This window comes from Polyodon spathula, chromosome 19 (genome assembly GCF_017654505.1).
Source record: "Polyodon spathula isolate WHYD16114869_AA chromosome 19, ASM1765450v1, whole genome shotgun sequence".
NCBI lineage: Eukaryota > Metazoa > Chordata > Actinopteri > Acipenseriformes > Polyodontidae > Polyodon > Polyodon spathula.
The window spans coordinates 354403-379448 of NC_054552.1; the positions used below are offsets into that span (position 1 = coordinate 354403).

General features: G+C 49.9%; 2 protein-coding genes across 3 annotated transcripts in view; both read right to left on the reverse strand.

The window, feature by feature from the left end:
- The window catches only part of LOC121294663 (EF-hand calcium-binding domain-containing protein 4A-like), a 20129-nt gene extending 14671 nt beyond the window's left edge, over nucleotides 1–5458 (reverse strand). The window contains exons 1-4 of one of the 2 annotated variants that reach the window (XM_041218622.1): nucleotides 5036–5458; nucleotides 2148–2202; nucleotides 1275–1498; nucleotides 704–815 (exon numbers count right to left, since the gene is read on the reverse strand). In XM_041218622.1, the coding sequence (XP_041074556.1) occupies nucleotides 704–815; nucleotides 1275–1490 (328 nt within the window). In that variant the 5' untranslated portion in view covers nucleotides 1491–1498; nucleotides 2148–2202; nucleotides 5036–5458. The remainder of the gene's footprint in view (nucleotides 1–703; nucleotides 816–1274; nucleotides 1499–2147; nucleotides 2203–5035) is intronic. The other variant, XM_041218623.1, reaches the window with a different exon arrangement.
- A 4499-nt stretch (nucleotides 5459–9957) lies between these two features.
- On the reverse strand, nucleotides 9958–23989 carry pnpla2 (patatin-like phospholipase domain containing 2). Its single transcript, XM_041218938.1, has 9 exons — nucleotides 23400–23989; nucleotides 18713–18945; nucleotides 17284–17349; nucleotides 13515–13724; nucleotides 13348–13408; nucleotides 12783–12953; nucleotides 12561–12693; nucleotides 10953–11075; nucleotides 9958–10609 (listed from the first exon to the last, which is right to left on the reverse strand). Exons 1-9 carry the CDS (start codon nucleotides 23584–23586, stop codon nucleotides 10327–10329), a joined length of 1467 nt encoding a protein of 488 aa, XP_041074872.1. The 5' UTR covers nucleotides 23587–23989; the 3' UTR covers nucleotides 9958–10326.
- Nucleotides 23990–25046: the final 1057 nt, after the last annotated feature.

The window sequence follows — 25046 nt, forward strand, 5'->3', positions numbered from 1 at the left end:
GAGGGGGAGAGGGAGAGGGAAAGAGTGCAGTTTCAGGGTGCAGGGGCAGTGTTGGGGTACAGTTTCAGGGTGCAGGATCAGCGTTGGGGTACAGTTTCAGGGTGCAGGGTCAGCGTTGGGGTACAGTTTCAGGGTGCAGGATCAGCGTTGGGGTACAGTTTCACGGTGCGGGATCAGCGTTGGGGTACAGTTTCAGGGTGCAGGGTCAGTGTTGGGGTACAGTTTCAGGGTTGAGGGTCAGAGCTGGGGTACAGTTTCAGGGTGCAGGGTCAGCATTGAGGTACAGTTTCAAGGTGCAGGGTCAGTGTTGGGTTACAGTTTCAGGGTGCAGGGTCAGTGTTGGGGTACAGTTTCAGGGTGCAGGGTCAGTGTTGGGGTACAGTTTCAGGGCGCAGGGTCAGAGTTGGGGTACAGTTTCAGGGTGCAGGGTCAGGATTGGGGTACAGTTTCAGGGCGCAGGGTCAGAGCTGGGGTACAGTTTCAGGGTGCAGGGTCAGAGTTGGGGTACAGTTTCAGGGTGCAGGGTCAGTGTTGGGGTACAGTTTCAGGGTGCAGGGTCAGTGTTGGGTTACAGTTTCAGGGTGCAGGGTCAGTGTTGGGGTACAGTTTCAGGGTGTAGGGTCAGGATTGGGGTACAGTTTCAGGGCGCAGGGTCAGAGCTGGGGTACAGTTTCAGGGTGCAGGGTCAGGGTCCCACACTCACCCAGGCCCATGCTGAACTCCAGGGGGGTGAGGTAGCCGTTCCCGTCCTGATCTAGACTGTCGAAGACATCCTCCAGCTGCTCCGGAGTCAGGGGCAGCTCATTCTCCAAGCGCTGAGAGAGGAGAGGAGAGGAGAGGAGAGGGAGTTAGGAGACACGGAGAGAGAGGGAGAGGAGACAGGGAGAGAGAGGGAGAGAGAGAGAGAGGGAGAGAGAGAGAGAGGAGACAGGGAGAGACAGGGAGAGGAGACAGGGAGAGAGAGGGAGAGAGGGAGAGGAGACAGGGAGAGAGAGAGAGGAGACAGGGAGAGACAGTGAGAGAGGGAGAGAGAGGAGACAGAAAGAGAGCAGGAGAGGGAGTTAGAAGAGGGAGAGAGGGAGAGGGGGTCAGGAGAGGGAGGGAGAAGGGGAGGGGGTTAGGAGAAGGAGAGAGAGGGAGAGGAGAGAGGGAGAGAGAGGAAGAGGGAGAGGGGAGAGGGAGAGAGAGGAAGAGGGAGAGGGGAGAGGGAGAGGGGTGTCCTGGTCACTGGTGTGACTCTCTACAGTTGAGCTGCAGTGCCCCAGTCCAGGTACCTGCATATCTCTCTTGGTGATGAAGCCCTTCTCCTCTTTGTCACACAGCTGGAACAGAACCCTGGCTTTCTCCAGCATCTCCTGCTGCACGCTGCCGGCTGCTGCCTCTCCTCTGCCAGCTCTAGGGCTCCCCGCTGCCTGCTGGCCTCGACGCCCCGCCCTGGGGCTGTCTGCCCCCTCACCCAGCAGCTCTATGCCTCTCCGCCTGCCCGCCATGCCTCCACCTGAGCAGGGGAACACACACACACACATCGAACGGGTTACCAAGGGGCACCCAGGCACGCTGCAAGTGCTGAATCATGCTAGGATCCGACTTGACAGGGTCCACTGTACATACTAACTGGTAGAAGAGACAGGGTCCACTACCTGATAGAAGAGACAGGGTCCACTGTACATACTGCCTACCTCTTTGCCTGCCTGCCTGCTTGTAAGTTTGTCTGGACAGTACTTACCCATTCTCCACATGCAGACCTGAATGAGCCTGCTTGCAAAGGGAGGAGAGGGCAGTCGCTGGAACAGCCCTGTGCTCATTGAGAAGGGGGTTCTTGTGAGTGGACTCGCAGGCCTGCACTGACAGGGTTTAATCTCCTTGGTGTTTGAGCTGGTGCTCAGACAGAGACCTGCCTGCTTTGCTACTGTGTGTGAAGGGCTGCCTGCCAAGCCTGTGTGGAGGATTACTGTTATTATAGACACCAGGACACACCCCAGAGCCGGATCTAGAGACATCCACCCAGAACCCACAGCTGCAACAATTCAACCATTAGAGGAATTCAAAACATGCTCGATTCGAAACTGCAGCACTGGCCAGCTTGGAGGAGACAGCGATCAGTGCTGAGTCACTGGCAATGAAAACACGCAAACATGAGCCCTCACCTTGACCTCCTGTCGAAAAGACGTCTCCACAGTCAGCTCTGAGTGCAAGCAGGCACTGCAAGAGACACACAAACCAAAAGAACAAAAACACCCAGGCATCAGGTCTGGGGAAACACAGGTCAGGGTTAGCACAGCTCAGCCACGGGGAGCCCCGACTGATTCAACAGCAGCACAGCCACGGGGAGCCCCGACTGATTCAACAGCAGCACAGCCACGGGGAGCCCCGACTGATTCAACAGCAGCACAGCCACGGGGAGCCCCGACTGATTCAACAGCAGCACAGCCACGGGGAGCCCCGACTGATTCAACAGCAGCACAGCCACGGGGAGCCCCGACTGATTCAACAGCAGCTCAATGAACTTCAGGACAGCTGCATCAGACACTGCAAGAGCAATTCCCTCTAAATTAGTTCACCCCCAGGAAGGCTTTGTTAAGAGTGTTGCAGAAATCAACACTGTTGTAGAATTTATACTCAAGTTGTTGCCCGTTTGCTTTGCTGTGATTAGGGGTGTGTGTGTGTACCTGTGTGTGTGTGCATACCTGTGTCTGTGTGTGTGTGTGTGTGTGTGTGTGTGTCTGTGTGCAGGTGACAGTAGCTGCTGTGTGTGTGTGTATAAACTTGCTTTTCTGTTTTTCCATTTTTGTAACTGAAGCTGTTAACTAAACACTGTTTCTTAACTTTCTGGCTATGTGCTTTTCAAGTTTGTAACAGTAAATCTACACTAGAAATTAACGTCTAGAGCTGATCCTGTCTCTTATGGTACAAGAGTGTCCTCTTTCACACTGCCGCACACGCACGCACACACACACACACACACTCTCTCTATCTCATGACAGGGTGCAGGGTGTTCCAGGATGTAGAGATGGTGTGCTCAGGCCTCAGTGTAAACACACACACACACACACACACACACACACACACACACACACACACACTCTCTCTCTCTACACATGACAGGGTGGCAGGGGTTCCAGGAGGAGTGTTGCTCAGGATGTAGAGTTGGGTGTACTTAAGGCCACACTCGAGTCCTGGTAAAACACACACACACACACACACACACTCGAGGTCTGGTAAAGCATAGGCTCGCCAGCACCTCATAACATTCGTGTAAAGCACAGAGAAACAACAGCTGGGCCTTGGAGGGAAGTATTGTAAAGCACAGAGAGGTCTGGTAAAGCATAGGGAAGCATTGTAAAGCACAGAGAGGTCTGGTAAAGCATAGGGAAGCATTGTAAAGCACAGAGAGGTCTGGTAAAGCACAGGGAAGTATTGTAAAGCACAGAGAGGTCTGGTAAAGCACAGGGTAGCATTGTAAAGCACAGAGAGGTCTGGTAAAGCACAGGGAAGTATTGTAAAGCACAGAGAGGTGTGGTAAAGCATACAATGGTAGTATAAACATTGGAAAAACACAGGGAAAACTGCTAAATGACTGCAGTGAACTAATATAAGGGTGCAACCCCCTGCCCAGGGACTTCAGCAACAAAAGACTAACTGAGGCTGAAATGACTGCACTGAGTAAACTGACAACATCAAACAGAGCTGCACACACAACTTATAAAAGTGATGCAAATCAGGCATTTAAAAAGATTTGCATTCAGCCAGGATGAAGCGTTTCCAATTCAGAGATGAGTGACCACAGAGAGAGAGAGACAGAGAGAGCGAGATGTGCACTGTACAGACAGGGTGCAGCATTGAGAGCTGTGGCAGTGCGAGGACATCCCAAGATACAGCCGCCACTTGCTCAGCCAATCAGGTATTGTCGTTAGCACCGGGACATGTCCCCAGACACCCCTGCTGAGGAATGACCGTACCACGTTTCGTCCTTGGGCAGGGTGAATATTAAAGTTTAAATTGAAAATAATTAAAATATATACTGTATGTGTGTGTGTTTTTATAGAAGTGGTTGTATGTGGAGTGCATTGCACACGAGTGCTACTGTTTTGTTTTTGGTGCAGCGCTCTGGGATGGCCAGGGGTGAAGGAGGGGCGCTATATAAAGACATATTTGTATGGCAGTGTGTTCTAGAAGCACACAGCTGCTTACCCTCTTGTTCATTCTGAAGGTGCAGCTCACTCCATATTGACAATAGTAGCAATACAGCTGGACTGGCTCTGAGTATAAACAAGACCTTGGGGGGGGGGGGGGCACAGAGCCTGGCAGTGACATTACTTATTAACCTGGTACCTCGGGAATGTGAACAAACAGGACCTCCCATGTCCCCGTCACCGTGTATTTACTCCATACATTATTAATATAGCGGAGTCCTTATGAGAGTGTCCCACATCCTTCCATAAGTTAGTGTCCAGCCGCAGCGCCTGTCAGCAATGTACAAAACTAAAACAAAAAACAAACTCATAGCAAATAATTGCACTGCCAAGCATGTAGGTTCGTTTATGAAACACAAACCCGACAGACATGCTTTCTATTGATTGGTGGAAAGCAAACTGAACGCGGCTCCTGCACAGCGCAGAACTCTAGCCCCGAAGTTCAGATGATAGATTGATGAAACTATTTTTGTATTAGTATAATGCTACGGAATTTCCACAAGATGCGCGCTCTGCCAAAACTACTCCGCACTTTGCCCAAATTGCACAGCAGCGCGTTTAACTAACAGTACCGCAGGCAGGCGAGCCCCGGTAATGGATTCCAGCTAATCAAGCTTTGCATTTGCATTGCTTGTAAAGTACGAGTCCTTTTCCATTTTTATTGCGCTCGCATGTGCCATGCGTCCTGCGCACTGCTGGGTAGCTATAGAGCTGACAAGCGCCCTGATCTACAGCCGAGTCCACGGCTGCCCTCTGGAACTCTGAACGCAATCGTAAAACTGTTCAAAACTGTTAAACACCAGCCGTAGTTCCAGTGCGGTGCTGGCACACTGCGGTCTTACCTTTATTAGTGAAGATGCTTGCCGGTGGCTCTGCCGAGTGCGCACCGGCGTTGATACTGGTGTGCTGTGGCTGCAGGTGTCTCCCCCTCTCTCTCTCTCTTTCTCTCTTCTTCTCCCTCTTGCTCCCTTCGATCAGACGGCACCGCCTACTCTTTCCACGACAGATGGGTTTCCCCAATCCGGAAATGGACAAAGATCCTTCTTGTTTGTTTTATCCGCCTCCCCCGGTACAGCACGGGCAACCGATCCCAGCCCAGCAAGCAGGCTTTATTTTAACGTCTGATTGCTTTGTATTATTATTATTAACACTCCTGCATTTACCAGTTTTATAGTTCAGTTTTTGACTATTTTACAACTTCTTCTTTTGTCTACACTGAATAACCAGCTGGCTGGCTCTTGGGGAAATCTCAGGATCCTGTTTTTCTGCTGCGCTCATTTACCAGTCTGAAAGACAGCCGCAGAAGGGAGTCGTTTACACTGCTGGAGTAACAGCACAGTGCAGAGTTACACTCAGCTTGAAAACACAAGCAGCAAAATAAACACAACCAGAATCACACAGAAACCAGACGCAGCACACCTTCAATGATACCAATAAGAGAGTCTTATTTTTTAATTTCTCCTGTTTATTTATTTATTTAATAGAAGCGCTCAAGTTGGGTAACAGAGATAGTTCAAACACACACACACGTGTGTCTGTGTGTGTTTATATTCATAGATTGAACAAAAAAACAATCTGTTTCACATTTAACAGAATCTTGTGCAACCTTCAAACTGCAGAGACGCATGTCCTGGTGTGTGTGACTGCAGAGACGCAGTCATTGTGTGCAACAGTGAGTGTGTGTGTGTGTGTGAGTGTGTGGCCACACTTGTGTGTGTGTGTGTGTGTGTGTGTGTGTGTGTGTGAGTGTGGCCACCAGTGTACTCTGTGTGTGTGTGTGTGTGTGTGTGTGTGTGTGTGTGTGTGTGTGTGAGTGTGGCACACTTGTACTCTGTGTGTGTGTGTGTGTGTGGGTGTGTGTGTGGGTGTGCGTGTGTGTGTGTGTGTGTGTGTGTGTGTGTGTGTGTGTGAGTGTGGCACACTTGTACTGTGTGTGTGTGTGTGTGTGTGTGTGTGAGTGTGGCACACTTGTACTCTGTGTGTGTGTGTGTGTGTGTGTGTGTGAGGGTACAGGGTGCTGTATTTACTGCTATGCACTTCACAACACAAGACACAGAACAGTTACCCAGGAGTGGGCTTACTGGCGGAGAATCAGCTTGCATCTCGCACTGCACTATAGATCTGTATCACAGTTAAATCATTTTCAAACAATACAGCTCATTGCCATCTGACACAAACAATTTCACCCCAACCTCTGTATCAAACAACAGCAAATCAGACACAACAAACTCAAACCGAGAGATTGCTTTTGAAATGACTAAAATCACCCCTCCAGCTGAATACATGTTTTTCAGATTCTCTGCAGTTTTCACAGTTGGGCCCCCTGACTGGAGGAGAGGTCTTCTGCTCTGACTGACTATGCCACAGTCTGCCTGTGTGTGGAAATCTTATACTCAGGGTTACTCCAAAACTAAAAACCACTGAGAACATCAGTACCAAAACAATTCAGGCATCAGAACATTTCAGCACAGTGTCCTTTTCAAAGTTTCTAAAGTGTTAAATCTCTCCAGCAGTATGAAGCCTCTCTCACTCTCTCTCTATCTCTAGCAGTATGAACCCCCTCTCGCTATCTCTCTCTCTCTCAGTATGAACCCCCTCTCTCACTCTCTTTCTATCTCTAGCTGTATGAACCCTCTCTCACTCTCTCTCTCTAGCAGTATGAACCCCCTCTCTCACTCTCTCTCTCTCTAGCAGTATGAACCCCCTCTCTCACTCTCTTTCTATCTCGAGCTGTATGAACCCTCTCTCACTCTCTCTCTCTCTCTCTAGCAGTATGAACCCCCTCTCTCACTATCTCTCTCTCAGTATGAACCCCCTCTCACTCTCTCTCTCTCTCTCTAGCAGTATGAACCCCCTCTCTCACTATCTCTCTCTAGCAGTATGAGCCCTCTCTCTATCTCTACTCTCTCTCTCTCTCTCTCTAGCAGTATGAGCCCTCTCTCTAGCACTATGAACCCCCTCTCTCACTATCTCTCTCTCAGTATGAACCCCCTCTCTCACTCTCTCTCTCTAGCAGTATGAACCCCCTCTCTCTCTCTCTCTCTCTCTCTCTCTAGCAGTATGAACCCCCTCTCTCACTATCTCTCTCTCAGTATGAACCCCTCTCTCTCTCTCTCTCTCTCTCAGTATGAACCCCCTCTCTCACTATCTCTCTCTCAGTATGAACCCTCCTCTCTCTCTCTCTCTCTCTCTAGCAGTATGAACCCCCTCTCTCACTATCTCTCTCTCAGTATGAACCCCCTCTCAAATCTCTCTCTATCTCTAGCAGTATGAACCCCCCCCCTCTCTCTCTGTCTCTCTAGCAGTATGAGCCCTCTCTCTATCTCTAGCAGTAGGAACCCCCCCTCTCTCTCTCTGTCTCTCTAGCAGTATGAGCCCTCTCTCTATCTCTAGCAGTATGAACCCCCCCCCTCTCTCTCTGTCTCTCTAGCAGTATGAGCCCTCTCTCTATCTCTAGCAGTAGGAACCCCCCCTCTCTCTCTCTGTCTCTCTAGCAGTATGAGCCCTCTCTCTATCTCTAGCAGTATGAACCCCCCCCCTCTCTCTCTGTCTCTCTAGCAGTATGAGCCCTCTCTCTATCTCTAGCAGTATGAACCCCCCCTCTCTATCTCTGTCTCTCTAGCAGTATGAGCCCTCTCTCTATCTCTAGCAGTAGGAACCCCCCCCTCTCTCTCTCTGTCTCTCTAGCAGTATGAGCCCTCTCTCTATCTCTAGCAGTATGAACCCCCCCCCTCTCTCTCTGTCTCTCTAGCAGTATGAGCCCTCTCTCTATCTCTAGCAGTATGAACCCCCCCCCTCTCTCTCTGTCTCTCTAGCAGTATGAGCCCTCTCTCTATCTCTAGCAGTATGAACCCCCCCCAGCTCTCTCTCTGTCTCTCTAGCAGTATGAGCCCTCTCTCTATCTCTAGCAGTATGAACCCCCCCCCTCTCTCTCTGTCTCTCTAGCAGTATGAGCCCTCTCTCTATCTCTAGCAGTATGAACCCCCCCTCTCTATCTCTGTCTCTCTCTCAAGGCAATACTCTGTGAATGATGTCTGCACTGCAGTTGGATAACTCTGAATACACACAAGCTCAAACTAAATGCGTTATAGAAGTTATATATTTACATAAATAAATAGATATTCTAACACTGTTTTTTTTGTTTTACAGTCTCTCCCCAACTTGAAAAAAATTAAATAGAAATTCACATTATTAATAATATAACATAATAATAATAATAATAATAATAATAATATATAATAATAATAATAATTGTACAGTGTAAGATTGCATTGCTTAGTTTGGCACATGGATTATATACAGGATCTGAACTGAGGTAATGCTGGTCAGTTATAAATACAGTCTGTGTCAGGACAGGGTTAGTCTTCATCCAACCCCAGCACAGCGGACTGGACTGCATCACACACAAGGGAGGCTGAGCCCAGCACAGCGGACTGGACTGCATCGCACACAAGGGAGGCTGAGCCCAGCACAGCGGACTGGACTGCATCGCACACAAGGGAGGCTGAGCCCAGCACAGCGGACTGGACTGCATCGCACACAAGGGAGGCTGAGCCCAGCACAGCGGACTGGACTGCATCGCACACAAGGGAGGCTGAGCCCAGCACAGCGGACTGGACTGCATCGCACACATGGGAGGCTGAGCCCAGCACAGCGGACTGGACTGCATCGCACACAAGGGAGGCTGAGCCCAGCACAGCGGACTGGACTGCATCGCACACAAGGGAGGCTGAGCCCAGCACAGCGGACTGGACTGCATCGCACACAAGGGAGGCTGAGCCCAGCACAGCGGACTGGACTGCATCGCACACAAGGGAGGCTGAGCCCAGCACAGCGGACTGGACTGCATCGCACACAAGGGAGGCTGAGCCCAGCACAGCGGACTGGACTGCATCGCACACAAGGGAGGCTGAGCCCAGCACAGCGGACTGGACTGCATCGCACACAAGGGAGGCTGAGCCCAGCACAGCGGACTGGACTGCATCGCACACAAGGGAGGCTGAGCCCAGCACAGCGGACTGGACTGCATCGCACACAAGGGAGGCTGAGCCCAGCACAGCGGACTGGACTGCATCGCACACAAGGGAGGCTGAGCCCAGCACAGCGGACTGGACTGCATCGCACACAAGGGAGGCTGAGCCCAGCACAGCGGACTGGACTGCATCGCACACAAGGGAGGCTGAGCCCAGCACAGCGGACTGGACTGCATCGCACACAAGGGAGGCTGAGCCCAGCACAGCGGACTGGACTGCATCGCACACAAGGGAGGCTGAGCCCAGCACAGCGGACTGGACTGCATCGCACACAAGGGAGGCTGAGCCCAGCACAGCGGACTGGACTGCATCGCACACAAGGGAGGCTGAGCCCAGCACAGCGGACTGGACTGCATCGCACACAAGGGAGGCTGAGCCCAGCACAGCGGACTGGACTGCATCGCACACAAGGGAGGCTGAGCCCAGCACAGCGGACTGGACTGCATCGCACACAAGGGAGGCTGAGCCCAGCACAGCGGACTGGACTGCATCACACACAAGGGAGGCTGAGCCCAGCACAGCGGACTGGACTGCATCGCACACAAGGGAGGCTGAGCCCAGCACAGCGGACTGGACTGCATCGCACACAAGGGAGGCTGAGCCCAGCACAGCGGACTGGACTGCATCACACACAAGGGAGGCTGAGCCCAGCACAGCGGACTGGACTGCATCGCACACAAGGGAGGCTGAGCCCAGCACAGCGGACTGGACTGCATCGCACACAAGGGGCAATTAGTCACGCTGTTATATTGTTAGTCATTTTGTTCTTTACATTGCTGCTGTGTTACTCGCTGGAGAGTCTTTAGTATCACCGAACTCCAAAGATCAGCTTTAGTGACGAGCGTCTCTCTTACAGAAAAAATACTGCAAAAAAAACTAAAAATCTACAATAAACTGCTTGAATAAAAATAAACAAAGAGCTCAGCCTCCTTCAGACCAACACGAGAGCCGTTTGTACATTTTATCAAAGGGAAGAATAAAGCGTTTTCTGAGGACAGTGCCCGTTGGAAGACAAGACAGGTCTTAAAAAGGTATTCAGGGTGTCCAGGGTACTGCCTGACTGAAGAGAAGCAGGGGTCCTAGCAGGCACCATGCCTGTCCTAAGCAGTGCCTGTCGGAAGGGCAGCCATGGCTGTGTCCTGGGGCAGGGAGAGCTGGAGGGGTCTCATCTCCAGCCCCTCATGGCTCAGCGAGGCCTGCATGTCCAGGTTGATGCACAGCAGGCCTGGGAGGAGCTGGCGCTGGTACTCCTCCACCTTGAGAATCAGGCCCATCATGGAGGTGCTGTTCCGCACCCAGCCCTGCAGCTGCTCGCCGGAGCCCCCGGAGCCCACAGGCAGGGGCAGAGATTGACAGCGGCGCAGCTCCAGGTGATAGGACAGCCTGCAGGGGGGAGAGGGAGAGGAGACAGGGTCAAGCACTGGGCAAGAACACCAGCACTGATATCCACACACGCACGCACGCACTCACAAAGAGAACATAAGAGTTTACAAACGAGGGTGTCATCTTCAACAACATTTCTGGGGAGTTCTGAATGCCCCTTAATCTAACCTCCATTTGAGAGAGAGAGAGAGAGAGAGAGAGAGAGAGAGAGAGAGAGAGAGAGAGAGAGAGAGAGAGAGAGAGAGATCTTGTCCTGTATCAAACACGGCACAGGTTATATTTTTTTAATGTGTAATGAAAGTCTTTTTTCAAAGTGTTACTGTGAAGCCCCAGCCTCGCTGACCTGGCTGAGAGGTGATGGCTCAAACTCTTCTTGGCACTCCTCAGCAGGTAGTGAAGCACGTTGCGGCTCTGCTCTTTCATCCACTCGATATCCTCAGGGATGTCCGGGAGCCACTCCAGCAACCTGGGGGACAGTTACACTGGGAATCACAAACGCAAGGGATAGCCTGCCAGGCTGAAGTAGAAGAATCCTTCTGTACTCCTACTGTACCTCACAGTGAAGGACACAGCAGACTCCAGCGGCAGGGTGTAGGGTTAGGGTTAGGGAGAGAGAGAGGGGAGCGTAACAGACACAGACAGGCCTGGCTCTGTACCTCACAGTGAAGGATACAGCAGACTCCAGCGGCAGGGTGTAGGGTTAGGGAGAGAGAGAGAGAGAGAGAGAGAGAGAGAGAGAGAGAGAGACAGGAGCGTGACAGACACAGACAGGCCTGGCTCTGTACCTCACAGTGAAGGACACAGCAGACTCCAGCGGCAGGGTGTAGGAGAGAGAGAGAGAGAGAGAGAGAGAGGGCTGACAGTTGCGTGACAGACACAGACAGGCCTGGCTCTGTACCTCACAGTGAAGGACACAGAAGACCCAGCGGCCCAGGGTGAGGAGAGAGAGAGAGAGAGAGAGAGAGAGGGGAGCGTGACAGACACAGACAGGCCTGGCTCTGTACCTCACAGTGAAGGACACAGCAGACTCCAGCGGCAGGGTGTAGGGTTAGGGAGAGAGAGAGAGAGAGAGAGGGGAGAGGAGAGAGCGAGGGGCGCACTGACAGGCCTGGCTCTGGACCTCACAGTGAAGGACACAGCAGACTTCCAGCGTCCGCAGGGTGTAGGCCAGGAGAGAGAAGTGTCCCACTTTCCCTCTCCCAGAGGGAGGAGAGATCGAGGAGTCCTGAGTGTCTGTCAGGGAGGCCGAGACAGGAGTGTCACTTCCTGTGAGAGTCGTCTGAGGTCGCCGTATGGTGGAGGACATACCAATCGGACTCTCTCTCCAGGGGTGAGCGAGATGAGCAGCCCTGTACTGTCGAGCGAGTGTCTGTCCGGACAGAGACATGGAGTGTCACTTCGAGAAGAGTCGTGTCGTTGAGGTCTGCAGCGCAGACGTCCAGCGGCAGGGCTTGAGGGAGAGAGAGAGAGAGAGAGAGAGAGAGAGGGGAGCGTGACAGACACAGACAGGCCTGGCTCTGTACCTCACAGTGAAGGACACAGCAGACTCCAGCGGCAGGGTGTAGGGTTAGGGAGAGAGAGAGAGAGAGAGAGGGGGGAGCGTGACAGACACAGACAGGCCTGGCTCTGTACCTCACAGTGAAGGACACAGCAGACTCCAGCGGCAGGGTGTAGGGTTAGGGAGAGAGAGAGAGAGAGAGAGGGGAGCGTGACAGACACAGACAGGCCTGGCTCTGTACCTCACAGTGAAGGACACAGCAGACTCCAGCGGCAGGGTGTAGGGTTAGGGAGAGAGAGAGAGAGAGAGGGGAGCGTGACAGACACAGACAGGCCTGGCTCTGTACCTCACAGTGAAGGACACAGCAGACTCCAGCGGCAGGGTGTAGGGTTAGGGAGAGAGAGAGAGAGAGAGAGGGGAGCGTGACAGACACAGACAGGCCTGGCTCTGTACCTCACAGTGAAGGACATAGCAGACTCCAGCGGCAGGGTGCAGGGCAGCATCATTGCAGAGGCCAGTCTGATCGGTAACAGGTTGGACATGGAGCTGAACAGACTCCTCCTCTCCCTGCAGGCCTCCACCAGAGCTGCAGGGGGCAGCAGACAGAGAGTCAATAGTTAATGTAGCAAAAATATCAAAAGCAAGTTAAGAATCCCCCCCTCCCCCCCCCCATACCTTGGTGCAGTCTAGGAGGCAGGTGCTCGAAGATGTGATCCTCCATACTGGAGCTGGCAGCGACCATGGGCCTCGCTCCCTCCATCATCCCCCCCTCCTCCTCTTCCTCCTCCTCCTCCTCTACACTCAGCAAGGAGGGGCCCTGCACAGGAAGTCTGAACTGCAGCAGCCCTGCATTCAAACCGGACACAGACAGCGAGGGGTTACAAACATAAACATTATTATTATTATTATTAATATTACTATTATTATTATTATTATTATTATCATTATCTAATTCATCTAAATTTACATTTACTAAACAGCCACTTTTTTTTTAACATTTTTTAAAAACAAAATCACACTGTAAATTGACACCACTGTTCTCAGCCATTAACCAACCAGGTAATCGGCTGTGATCACGAGTAGCCACAAGGAGGCAGTAGAGAGCCATCCAAAATGTTTCAAAGCAGAGAGATTTCAAAACAGGCAGCAGGACAACATGTCTGTGCATGTATAAGAACACACAGGACTGCTCACGCGTGTTCTGACAAAGACAGAGAGACAGAATCTAAGAGCGCCTCACCGTTTCTCCTGATGAAATCCAGGCCGTCCTTGTAGCCCTGCTTGCACATGACCTTCATCACCTGAAGGAGGAGAGAAAGTGACACAAGAAGATCAAGCAGGCTATTGTAGCACTGCCAGTGCAAGCCGTGTGGTGTAACACAGTCCAGTCTATGCAGTGCAGTGTACCTGGGGGTCCGGAGGGAACAGAGCCTTGGAGAGCCGGTACAGGTTGGTGAGGGTGAACTGGATGCTGGTGTTGGTGACTCTCAGCTCGTGGATGTTGGTGGACGGGTCTCGAGGGCAGATGTCACTCTCCCCGGAGAAGGGGGACACGGTGATGGTGTTCTTCAGCTCGTACTGTGGAAGGTTGTCTGTGATCCCTCCGTCCACGTACCTCTGAGGACAGGGGGAGGGGGGAGAGGGGGTCACTGCTGAATACTATCACTACCTGAGATTCATCATCACTACCTGAGATGCATTATCATCATTACCTGTACCTGTGTGCTGCAACTCTCAGAGACAGCAGCACCCCAGAGCTCTATATACCTTTGTTTAACATGTAAACCTTTTCCTCAGGTGCTGAACGTTTTGAATTTTTCCTAAACGTTCAAGCATTTCGAAAACAGGTGGCCTGTGGAGATACAGCGGGAATGGGAGGTGCAGCTGAGAGCAAAGACCTTTCCCCTAGTTCTGCCAGCACTCACAGGATACAGCTTTACAGCGTGATTTTTTCTTTTTTTAAACCCCCTCCCCCTGCCTTCTCTAGTGCGCACACACGCACACACACATTGAGGAAGCTTTTTTTAGCATTTCCCAATTTAACACTGTTAGTGACGGATGCTAGCAGATGTGTGCCCACACACACACAGACACACACACACACACACACACACACACACACACACACACACACACACACACACACACACACACACACACACACACACACACACACACACACACACACACACACACACACACACACACACACACACACACACACACACACACACACACACACACACACACACACACACACACACACACACACACACACACAACACACACACACACATTGGAGGGGTTTGGATGTGCGGGGGTGTGTTGTGGACACACACACACACACACACACACACACACACACACACACACACACACACACACACACACACACACACACACACACACACACACACACACACACACACACACACACACACACACACACACACACACACACACACACACACACACACACCACATACACACACACTAACCTACTAAGAGTGAAGCTTGTCTAAAAACGTTCAGGAACTATTTTTTCTAATTCAAGTACTGCAGTTTGGAGTTGCATCACAGAGCCTGCACAGTGTCTGTTGAGGGAGTGGGCTGTGCAAACACACCAGCCCGTCCAATTGAGACGGCACCTGCTGTACACACAGACACAAGCCCGAGTTGAAGGTAAAGAAAGGACCTTGCAGTGCCCAATCCTGTTCAGTTTTACCCTTCGTGGAGCCCCCCTCCCTCCCACTGTGAAGTCACGTCCTGATCAGAACGCCGGAGCAGAGGAAGCACCCAGAACTTTGCTGAAGAGCGTAGATCTCACGCTCACAACGCCCAAGACAAAGCATCGCAAACACTTAAAATCGCAGCAGGTTCAACACAAACAGAGTAAATACAGGCGTATTGATCGTCTGGCACTACCCCGATGCACTGTCCTTGAAAGCCACTCAAGGAAGTGAAAACCAATCAAATTTGAAACAAGCATGTCTCTGTATGGGTCTATTTGTACAGCACGTGTCTATATTTCTGTCTGTGTATTTGAACTGTAGACGTGTACATTGTCTCTGTCTCTGTATGTGTCTCTAGATGTGTTTGCCTGTCTCTGTGTATGCATCTCTGTGTGTGCATGGCTGTCATCATAAACACGACTCATCTTTCACAACAGCCCCCGATTGTGTTTCTGAGAATCGCTGTCATGTTTGTTCTAAGAGCCGTTACTGCTGCTGTTTCCATACGGGCTGCTGTCCCAATCTACAGCTGGACAGAGTGCAGTAAACAACTCCCTAAGGCATCAGATTATAAAGATAAAGCTGCCTGACGACAGAGCCGAAGAAAAGCAACACAGCCCGAGCTATACAGCTTAACACAGAGCTGCTGTAGATAATGTAGGACAGCATTGAGTCTGTGTGTGTGTGAGAGAAAGAGAGAGAGAGAAAGCTCTCCATTGTCAGCTCTCACTGCCCTCCACTCTGAGCTCTCTTGCGCTGTCATTACCCTGCAAACCCCAGAATCGGGGACAGAGTCCAGGTTCATGGAAGCTGAAGACTTCAGTTCAGCGGATGGACATTTCCACTAAAGTGTCTCCCTCAGTGACTGGAGACTAAAATTGGTTGTGTGTTCATCGATCCACGCGTTTATAAACATGTAGCTTCCGCTTTCAACTGAAACAATGTGTCCTAGCAGACACTGAAGAGCCCCTGAATCTCCCTCCCTCCTCTGCCAGGCCTCCACAGTAACTCGGCTACACAGCCCAGGGGAAGGTCACTTAAGCAGAAAACTCATTCAGCAAGTCCTGCATTCCTGCAGTTGGCTGCATTTGAGGAATGAAGCACACACACGCACGCAGATACAAAAGGTGGCAGAAAAGGTCAGAAAACAAGAGCGTGACTCTGCCACACAAGAGACGACTCCAGGCCACGATTCTTCTTTAAAATGAAACATGTGTTGCCCTTCTTTGGAAACAAAAAGAACACTGACTTTTTTTTCTCAAAACCTACTTAGCTGCTTAAAATTAGGGCTGTCTCCAACGCGTAAACGTTTTTCAAATCCAGTTATGGGACGAGGACATGTCTACACTCTGTCCCTCACGTACTGGACCGTCAGAGCCTCCTCTCCCAGCAGGATCAGTGTCTCGGGGTCAGGCAGGTGCGAAACTGGATCAGCTGACTCGAGAATTTAGGGAAGCATGTGTCCCTTATTTGGCAGTATTTGAAGCAGGACAGCAGGAAGTGCACCTCTGTTTCGACTTCTCCCAGCTCACAGTGACTGCACAGCCTGTTCTGTCTGGCCAGCCAGCTCTTTTTATGGAGGCCTGTTTCGATGGCCAGGCTGTGGTCACTGAGTCTGTACTTCATTAGAGTTTGTCTTTGTTTGGGATCTTTTAGCCTGAGATATTGTGCCAGGGTAAAGTCCCTGTTCAGGATCCAATAGCATTCCAATGTGTTAATCAATTTTGTTTCTTTATGCCAGTGCTCAATGTATGTCATTTTATTATTGATATCAATTTGTTTCAATGTAACTACTGTAATTTTGTCATTGGCACTGTTGCCAGGCTGGTGTGTCTTTGCTAGTTGCCTCAGGGGGTCTCTCTCTGAGCAGAGCTGGTTGCTCTGGAATGCTTTGTGCTGATAGCAGTGTGGCTCAGTCTGGCTCAGATGGACCCAGATTTGGGCTGCTCTGTTTTCAATGGGGTGCAGTAAGGGGAAGCGACCGAGTTCAGCCCGACACGCATGGATGGGGGAGTTTCTATGTATATGGAAAATGTTTTTACAAAATTCTACATGGAAATTTTCAATTGGACTTTTATCCAATGTTTTGTAATGTTGTAATCTCTCTCTCTCTCTTTGATTTTTAAAACCAGTCTTCACGTTTTCTAAAGAGAAGGGTATGCAGAGGCGCAAGAGGTTGTGATGTTAGGAGGTTCCTCTAACAGATCCACATTGATCCAGGCAGGTTGCTGTTTCTCAATCGATGCCATGCCTGCAGTCATGTCTTTATTGTTTTACAGTGTTACCGGTTTGCGCAATGCAGGCAGACAGCAGTACTGCAAATCACATGACAACTGATACAGACTTCTCATAGATAAAGCTTACTGTAAGGCCAGTGCCTCCTTCTTAGTGAAGAAACAGGCGAAGGAGCTGTCGAAGCGTGTGCGTGTGCGTGTGTGACTCACCACGCCCTGCAGAGTTGGAGGAATCAGTCCACAGTACACCGGGATGAACGCGCTGCAAACACACGCCTGTGAACACACAAACACAGCAGCTGTTACCACAGTGTTCCTGGGAGCGTTTCCACACGCCACACTTCATTGTGTCATCAAGCCAGCTGTCCATGTCTTTAATGAACATCAACACAAAAATACTGCGGCACATTTAATTTCACTAGGAGTTTGTGCTAAACCCTGAAATGGATGAAACTGCTGAACCAGAGTCTTATTCCCATCCCTGGTCTTACTGATATGCAATAGCAGTGTTATTCCCATCCCAGGTCTTACTGATATGCAATAGCAGCGTTATTCCCATTCCTGGTCTTACTGATATGCAATAGCAGCGTTATTCCCATCCCTGGTCTTACTGATATGCAATAGCAGCGTTATTCCCAACCCTGGTCTTACTGATATGCAATAGCAGTGTTATTCCCATCCCTGGTCTTACTGATATGCAATAGCAGCGTTATTCCCATCCCTGGTCTTACTGATATGCAATAGCAGCGTTATTCCCATCCCTGGTCTTACTGATATGCAATAGCAGCGTTATTCCCATCCCAGGTCTTACTGATATGCAATAGCAGCATTCCCATCCCTGGTCTTACTGATATGCAATAGCAGCGTTATTCCCATCCCTGGTCTTACTGATATGCAATAGCAGCGTTATTCCCATCCCTGGTCTTACTGATATGCAATAGCAGCGTTATTCCCATCCCTGGTCTTACTGATATGCAATAGCAGCGTTATTCCCAACCCTGGTCTTACTGATATGCAATAGCAGCGTTATTCCCATCCCAGGTCTTACTGATATGCAATAGCAGCGTTATTCCCATCCCAGGTCTTACTGATATGCAATAGCAGCGTTATTCCCATCCCTGGTCTTACTGATATGCAATAGCAGCGTTATTCCCATCCCTGGTCTTACTGATATGCAATAGCAGCGTTATTCCCATCCCTGGTCTTACTGATATGCAATAGCAGCGTTATTCCCATCCCTGGTCTTACTGATATGCAATAGCAGCCCATCCCTGTTATTCCCATCCCATCCCTGGTCTTACTGATATGCAATAGCAGTTATTCGTTATTCCCATTCCCTGGTCTTACTGATATGCAATAGCAGCGTTATTCCCATCCCAGGTCTTACTGATATGCAATAGCAGCGTTATTCCCATCCCTGGTCTTACTGATATGCAATAGCAGCGTTATTCCCATCCCAGGTCTTACTGATATGCAATAGCAGCGCTATTCCCATCCCAGGTCTTACTGATATGCAATAGCAGTGTTATTCCCATCCCAGGTCTTACTGATATGCAATAGCAGTGTTATTCCCATCTCTGCAGCAGGACTCTCATCCCCACTCCTGTGTGATCTCACGGAATATCCCCAGCCAGCTCACCTGCACCAGCTCCTCCTTGGTGTTGAACTGGGACACTAGCACATTCTCCCCGTCCGAGACGCGGGTCAGGGAGATGCCCAGGCGGCCGCTGGCCAGCAGGTGCGCGTCGGCCGGTAGGGTCTTGTACAGGTGGCCCCTGATGATCTTCACCAGGTTGAAAGAGGGGTGCAGGGGCCCCAGGAAGCGCCTCCGAGCCTCCTTCGAAACCTCAATGATGTTCGCCCCAGCCTCTCCTGCACAGACAGAGAGAGAAAACGTATTAAAAAAAATGCAAAAACACTTAAAAAAACCTTTTGAAATTTTCCTAGACGTTTTGTCAAAGGCGAGCGTGACAGATAGAGGTCTACTGTAGTATTTTCACAGTAGGGTGCGCGCACTGTCAGGTCATTTATTCAATACTTAGTCAAAGTCGTTTCCATATGCACAGCAGTGCTGTACAGTTTCCAAACGCGCAGTACTGGGCTCGGTTCAGGGAGTTTGCTTTCTGCGTTGGAGAGCAACAGACTGCAGAAGGAGCCAAGTCAGATAGAGAAAGTGCTACAGTACAAAACACTCACACACACACTCACACACACACACACACACACACACACTCACACACACACACACACACACACACACACACACACACACACACACACACACACTCACACACACACACACACACACACACACACACACACACACACACACACACACACACACACACACACACACACACACACACACACACACACACTCACACACACACACTCACACACACACACTCTCGCACACACACACAGTCTTGCACACACACACTAGCACACACACTCGCACACACACACACATACTCACACACACACACACACACTCGCACACACACACCCTGGCGCACACGCACACACAGCACTGAGACGGGTCTCAAAACAAGCACACTGTGTTCCTCACCCCGAAACACAACACAAAGGTTCAGCAGCTCTTTGAAAGTTGCCTCTGATAAAGCTGCATCGCTGACTTCATTCTGCAAACAAGTGAATTGTTAACTCAGCAAAACTACCTAAAAAACACCAATATCTGAGAGCCAGCTAATTCAATACAGTCTAGTGTAGAGAACTCAGTGCTGTACTGGGGATCTGAGAGCAGCTAATTCAATACAGTCTAGTGTAGAGAACTCAGTGCTGTACTGGGGATCTGAGAGCAGCTAATTCAATACAGTCTAGTGTAGAGAACTCAGTGCTGTACTGGGGATCTGAGAGCAGCTAATTCAATACAGTCTAGTGTAGAGAACTCAGTGCTGTACTGGGGATCTGAGAGCAGCTAATTCAATACAGTCTAGTGTAGAGATCTCAGTGCTGTACTGGGGATCTGAGAGCAGCTAATTCAATACAGTCTAGTGTAGAGAACTCAGTGCTGTACTGGGGATCTGAGAGCAGCTAATTCAATACAGTCTAGTGTAGAGAACTCAGCGCTGTACTGGGGATCTGAGAGCAGCTAATTCAATACAGTCTAGTGTAGAGAACTCAGTGCTGTACTGGGGATCTGAGAGCCAGCTAATTCAATACAGTCTAGTGTAGAGAACTCAGTGCTGTACTGGGGATCTGAGAGCAGCTAATTCAATACAGTCTAGTGTAGAGAACTCAGTGCTGTACTGGGGATCTGAGAGCAGCTAATTCAATACAGTCTAGTGTAGAGAACTCAGTGCTGTACTGGGGATCTGAGAGCAGCTAATTCAATACAGTCTAGTGTAGAGAACTCAGTGCTGTACTGGGGATCTGAGAGCAGCTAATTCAATACAGTCTAGTGTAGAGAACTCAGTGCTGTACTGGGGATCTGAGAGCCAGCTAATTCAATACAGTCTAGTGTAGAGAACTCAGTGCTGTACTGGGGATCTGAGAGCAGCTAATTCAATACAGTCTAGTGTAGAGAACTCAGTGCTGTACTGGGGATCTGAGAGCAGCTAATTCAATACAGTCTAGTGTAGAGAACTCAGTGCTGTACTGGGGATCTGAGAGCAGCTAATTCAATACAGTCTAGTGTAGAGAACTCAGTGCTGTACTGGGGATCTGAGAGCAGCTAATTCAATACAGTCTAGTGTAGAGAACTCAGTGCTGTACTGGGGATCTGAGAGCAGCTAATTCAATACAGTCTAGTGTAGAGAACTCAGTGCTGTACTGGGGATCTGAGAGCAGCTAATTCAATACAGTCTAGTGTAGAGAACTCAGTGCTGTACTGGGGATCTGAGAGCAGCTAATTCAATACAGTCTAGTGTAGAGAACTCAGTGCTGTACTGGGGATCTGAGAGCAGCTAATTCAATACAGTCTAGTGTAGAGAACTCAGTGCTGTACTGGGGATCTGAGAGCAGCTAATTCAATACAGTCTAGTGTAGAGAACTCAGTGCTGTACTGGGGATCTGAGAGCAGCTAATTCAATACAGTCTAGTGTAGAGAACTCAGTGCTGTACTGGGGATCTGAGAGCAGCTAATTCAATACAGTCTAGTGTAGAGAACTCAGTGCTGTACTGGGGATCTGAGAGCAGCTAATTCAATACAGTCTAGTGTAGAGAACTCAGTGCTGTACTGGGGATCTGAGAGCAGCTAATTCAATACAGTCTAGTGTAGAGAACTCAGTGCTGTACTGGGGATCTGAGAGCAGCTAATTCAATACAGTCTAGTAGAGAACTCAGTGCTGTACTGGGGATCTGAGAGCAGCTAATTCAATACAGTCTAGTGTAGAGAACTCAGTGCTGTACTGGGGATCTGAGAGCAGCTAATTCAATACAGTCTAGTGTAGAGAACTCAGTGCTGCAACATCAGTGCGCCCCCCCCCCAGCTTCAGCATCATGAAGAGGAGATCATGAGATTGTTTCATTACTCATCCCAGCTGCTTATTCTCTAAAATCAAGACCCCTGGGTATCATGAATCAGACTGCGAGCCCGCTCATAACTACTGTCAGAATGTGACCCATAAGCAACCCCTTGTTCCCAGTTAAGACTATTTTAGGATCGCTTTGGAGAAGTAAACAAAGGGCACACCCTCTCTCCAGGACAGAAACATCTGCAGAAACACACAGCAACACACTCCCATTGCGTAGCAGTCAGATCCATTCCTGGTTTTACTACTAGAACCTGTACACTGTGGCTAATCAAGCTCTTACTAAAACCTGGAAAGGGTGAAACTGCTTCCAGCTCTGCATTGCAAGCGTTTGGATCACAGCCCTGCCTAGCACTTTACAGACAATACAGCATCACTGCTTGCCTTACCGGCAAAACACAGCGGGTTTGTGCAGCTCGCAGGGGAGGGGTGAAGCATGGCATTTAAACAAGACAGCCTGCCTCCAGTACAGGAAAGCGTTTCAGTGACTCATTTTCAATATCTTTTGTTTCATTCTGATTTTATAGGACCATGATGTCATGGCTTAATTACTATACAGCGTCTCTTAATGACAGTGGCACGCTGAACTGAAAAAAAAAAACAACCTTTCAACTTGTTATCAAAATATCCGTTGCAGTGCTTTCTCGATGTGGCGTGTTGACATTGTATTGCGGCAAGTCAGTGTTTTTAACAGCAGCTATGCAGCCGTGGCAAAATGTGTGACAAAATATACAGCTCTGCACTGTTACTAAACTTCGGAGTGTGTTAGCTGTGACACAAGAAGAGCAGTGACAGCGCACACAACACAGTGACACAAGAAGAGCAGTGACAGAGCACACAACACAGTGACACAAGAAGAGCAGTGACAGAGCACACAACACAGTGACACAAGAAGAGCAGTGACAGAGCACACAACACAGTGACACAAGAAGAGCAGTGACAGAGCAAAACACAGTGACACAAGAAGAGCAGTGACAGAGCAAACACAGGACACAAGAAGAGCAGTGACAGAGCAAACACAGTGACACAAGAAGAGCAGTGACAGAGCAAACACAGTGACACAAGAAGAGCAGTGACAGAGCAAACACAACACAGTGACACAAGAAGAGCAGTGACAGAGCACACAACACAGTGACACAAGAAGAGCAGTGACAGAGCACACAACACAGTGACACAAGAAGAGCAGTGACAGAGCAAACACAGTGACACAAGAAGAGCAGTGACAGAGCAAACACAGTGACACAAGAAGAGCAGTGACAGAGCACACAACACAGTGACACAAGAAGAGCAGTGACAGAGCAAACACAGTGACACAAGAAGAGCAGTGACAGAGCACACAACACAGTGACACAAGAAGAGCAGTGACAGAGCAAACACAACACAGTGACACAAGAAGAGCAGTGACAGAGCACACAACACAGTGACACAAGAAGAGCAGTGACAGAGCACACAACACAGTGACACAAGAAGAGCAGTGACAGAGCAAACACAGTGACACAAGAAGAGCAGTGACAGAGCACACAACACAGTGACACAAGAAGAGCAGTGACAGAGCACACAACACAGTGACACAAGAAGAGCAGTGACAGAGCAGTGACACAAGAAGAGCAGTGACAGAGCAAACACAGTGACACAAGAAGAGCAGTGACAGAGCAAACACAACACAGCAGTTTAACATCATCAGGGATGAGAAATATTGTACTGCGTTGCCTGGCGAAAGTGAATGGGGTTATATGAAGAATGTGTTCTGTGCGCTACTCCGCCAGCAGCGGAACCAGCTGCCTTGGGGCCGGTAAAATAAATAAATGAAAGCAACACAGCGACAGAACTCACCCAGGCAGGCTCCGCTGACCAGGGCAGAAGCGGTGAGCGCCCCGGCCGAGGCCCCGTAGATATTTTTGGCATTGTCCACTAAGAACGGGGCATGTTCCCGCAGGCAGCTGGCGACTCCGATGTGATAGATCCCCAGAAACCCGCATCCAGCGAAGGAGATATTCCAAGAGGAGTCCAGGGGAAACATCTTCACACACACACACACACACACACACACACACACACACGAGTGGCGTGTGTTTACAACAGATAGAAATATACAAACTAAACAAGCAGCGGTCCAAAAACGCGACAGTAGCACAGCGGACAGCCCGGGCTGTCACCTGCGCAAACACCGCTTCGGTTTACCTGTATGCGCCCCTGAAAATTAACCAGGCGGGTCACATTTTCAACACACAGAATATCTAACCGAAAACTCAATAATAATAATAATAATAATAATAATAACGGCGGAAGCTGCTGCTGTCTCGGCGGCGGCTGTTAGTATTTCATTTCACTATTCCGGCCGGTTGCCCTCTCTCGGTCCTCACACCCTCTGCCTGCCCGCGTCCCTGCCCGCCGGCTCAAGGCGCCGGCCTCGCTGTCACTCAAGCCCCGGGCGGAGTCCAGTCTGCAGGCCACGCTCCCTATAGGCTGGCGGACTGCGCTCCGCTCCAATCAGCGCCTCGCCTCCGGGGGGTCGCGATGTAAACACTGAGCCGAGCTCGCTGCAGAGTCCCGGGACACGGCGCTATTGTCTGTTTTTGTTGTGTTTAGCGGGGGTTGCAATTATATTTTCATTTAATACAACAGCCAGCGGACTAGATTTGAGCGTTGGGGTGACTTATGATCTAGAATTAGGGCTGACAATTGTCAAGTGTCAGTCTCGGGTTTAAGATTTTGAAAAACACTGGAGGCAATCTCTCATAACTGCTGTGTATATTATACACCGCTCACACTCCCTAGCCAGTGTGTATATTATACACCGCTCACATTCCCTAGCCAGTGTGTATATTATACACCGCTCACACTCCCTAGCCAGTGTGTATATTATACACCGCTCACACTCCCTAGCCAGTGTATATTATACACCGCTCACACTCCCTAGCCAGTGTGTATATTATACACCGCTCACACTCCCTAGCCAGTGTGTATATTATACACCGCTCACACTCCCTAGCCAGTGTATATTATACACCGCTCACACTCCCTAGCCAGTGTGTATATTATACACCGCTCACACTCCCTAGCCAGTGTGTATATTATACACCGCTCACACTCCCTAGCCAGTGTGTATATTATACACCGCTCACATTCCCTAGCCAGTGTGTATATTATACACCGCTCACACTCCCTAGCCAGTGTGTATATTATACACCGCTCACACTCCCTAGCCAGTGTGTATATTATACACCGCTCACACTCCCTAGCCAGTGTGTATATTATACACCGCTCACATTCCCTAGCCAGTGTGTATATTATACACCGCTCACACTCCCTAGCCAGTGTGTATATTATACACCGCTCACACTCCCTAGCCAGTGTGTATATTATACACCGCTCACACTCCCTAGCCAGTGTGTATATTATACACCGCTCACATTCCCTAGCCAGTGTGTATATTATACACCGCTCACATTCCCTAGCCAGTGTGTATATTATACACCG

Bases quoted from the DNA above. Each gene is read 5' to 3' on its own strand.
- pnpla2 (XM_041218938.1), bottom strand. From the start codon at position 23,586: ATGTTTCCCCTGGACTCCTCTTGGAATATCTCCTTCGCTGGATGCGGG. The intron at 18,946-23,399 runs GTGAGTTCTGTC...CTGTCTGTGCAG, and splicing joins GGTCAGCGGAGCCTGCCTGG to GAGAGGCTGGGGCGAACATC. The intron at 12,694-12,782 runs GTATGGGGGGGG...TGCCCCCTGCAG, and splicing joins GCCTCCTAGACTGCACCAAG to CTCTGGTGGAGGCCTGCAGG.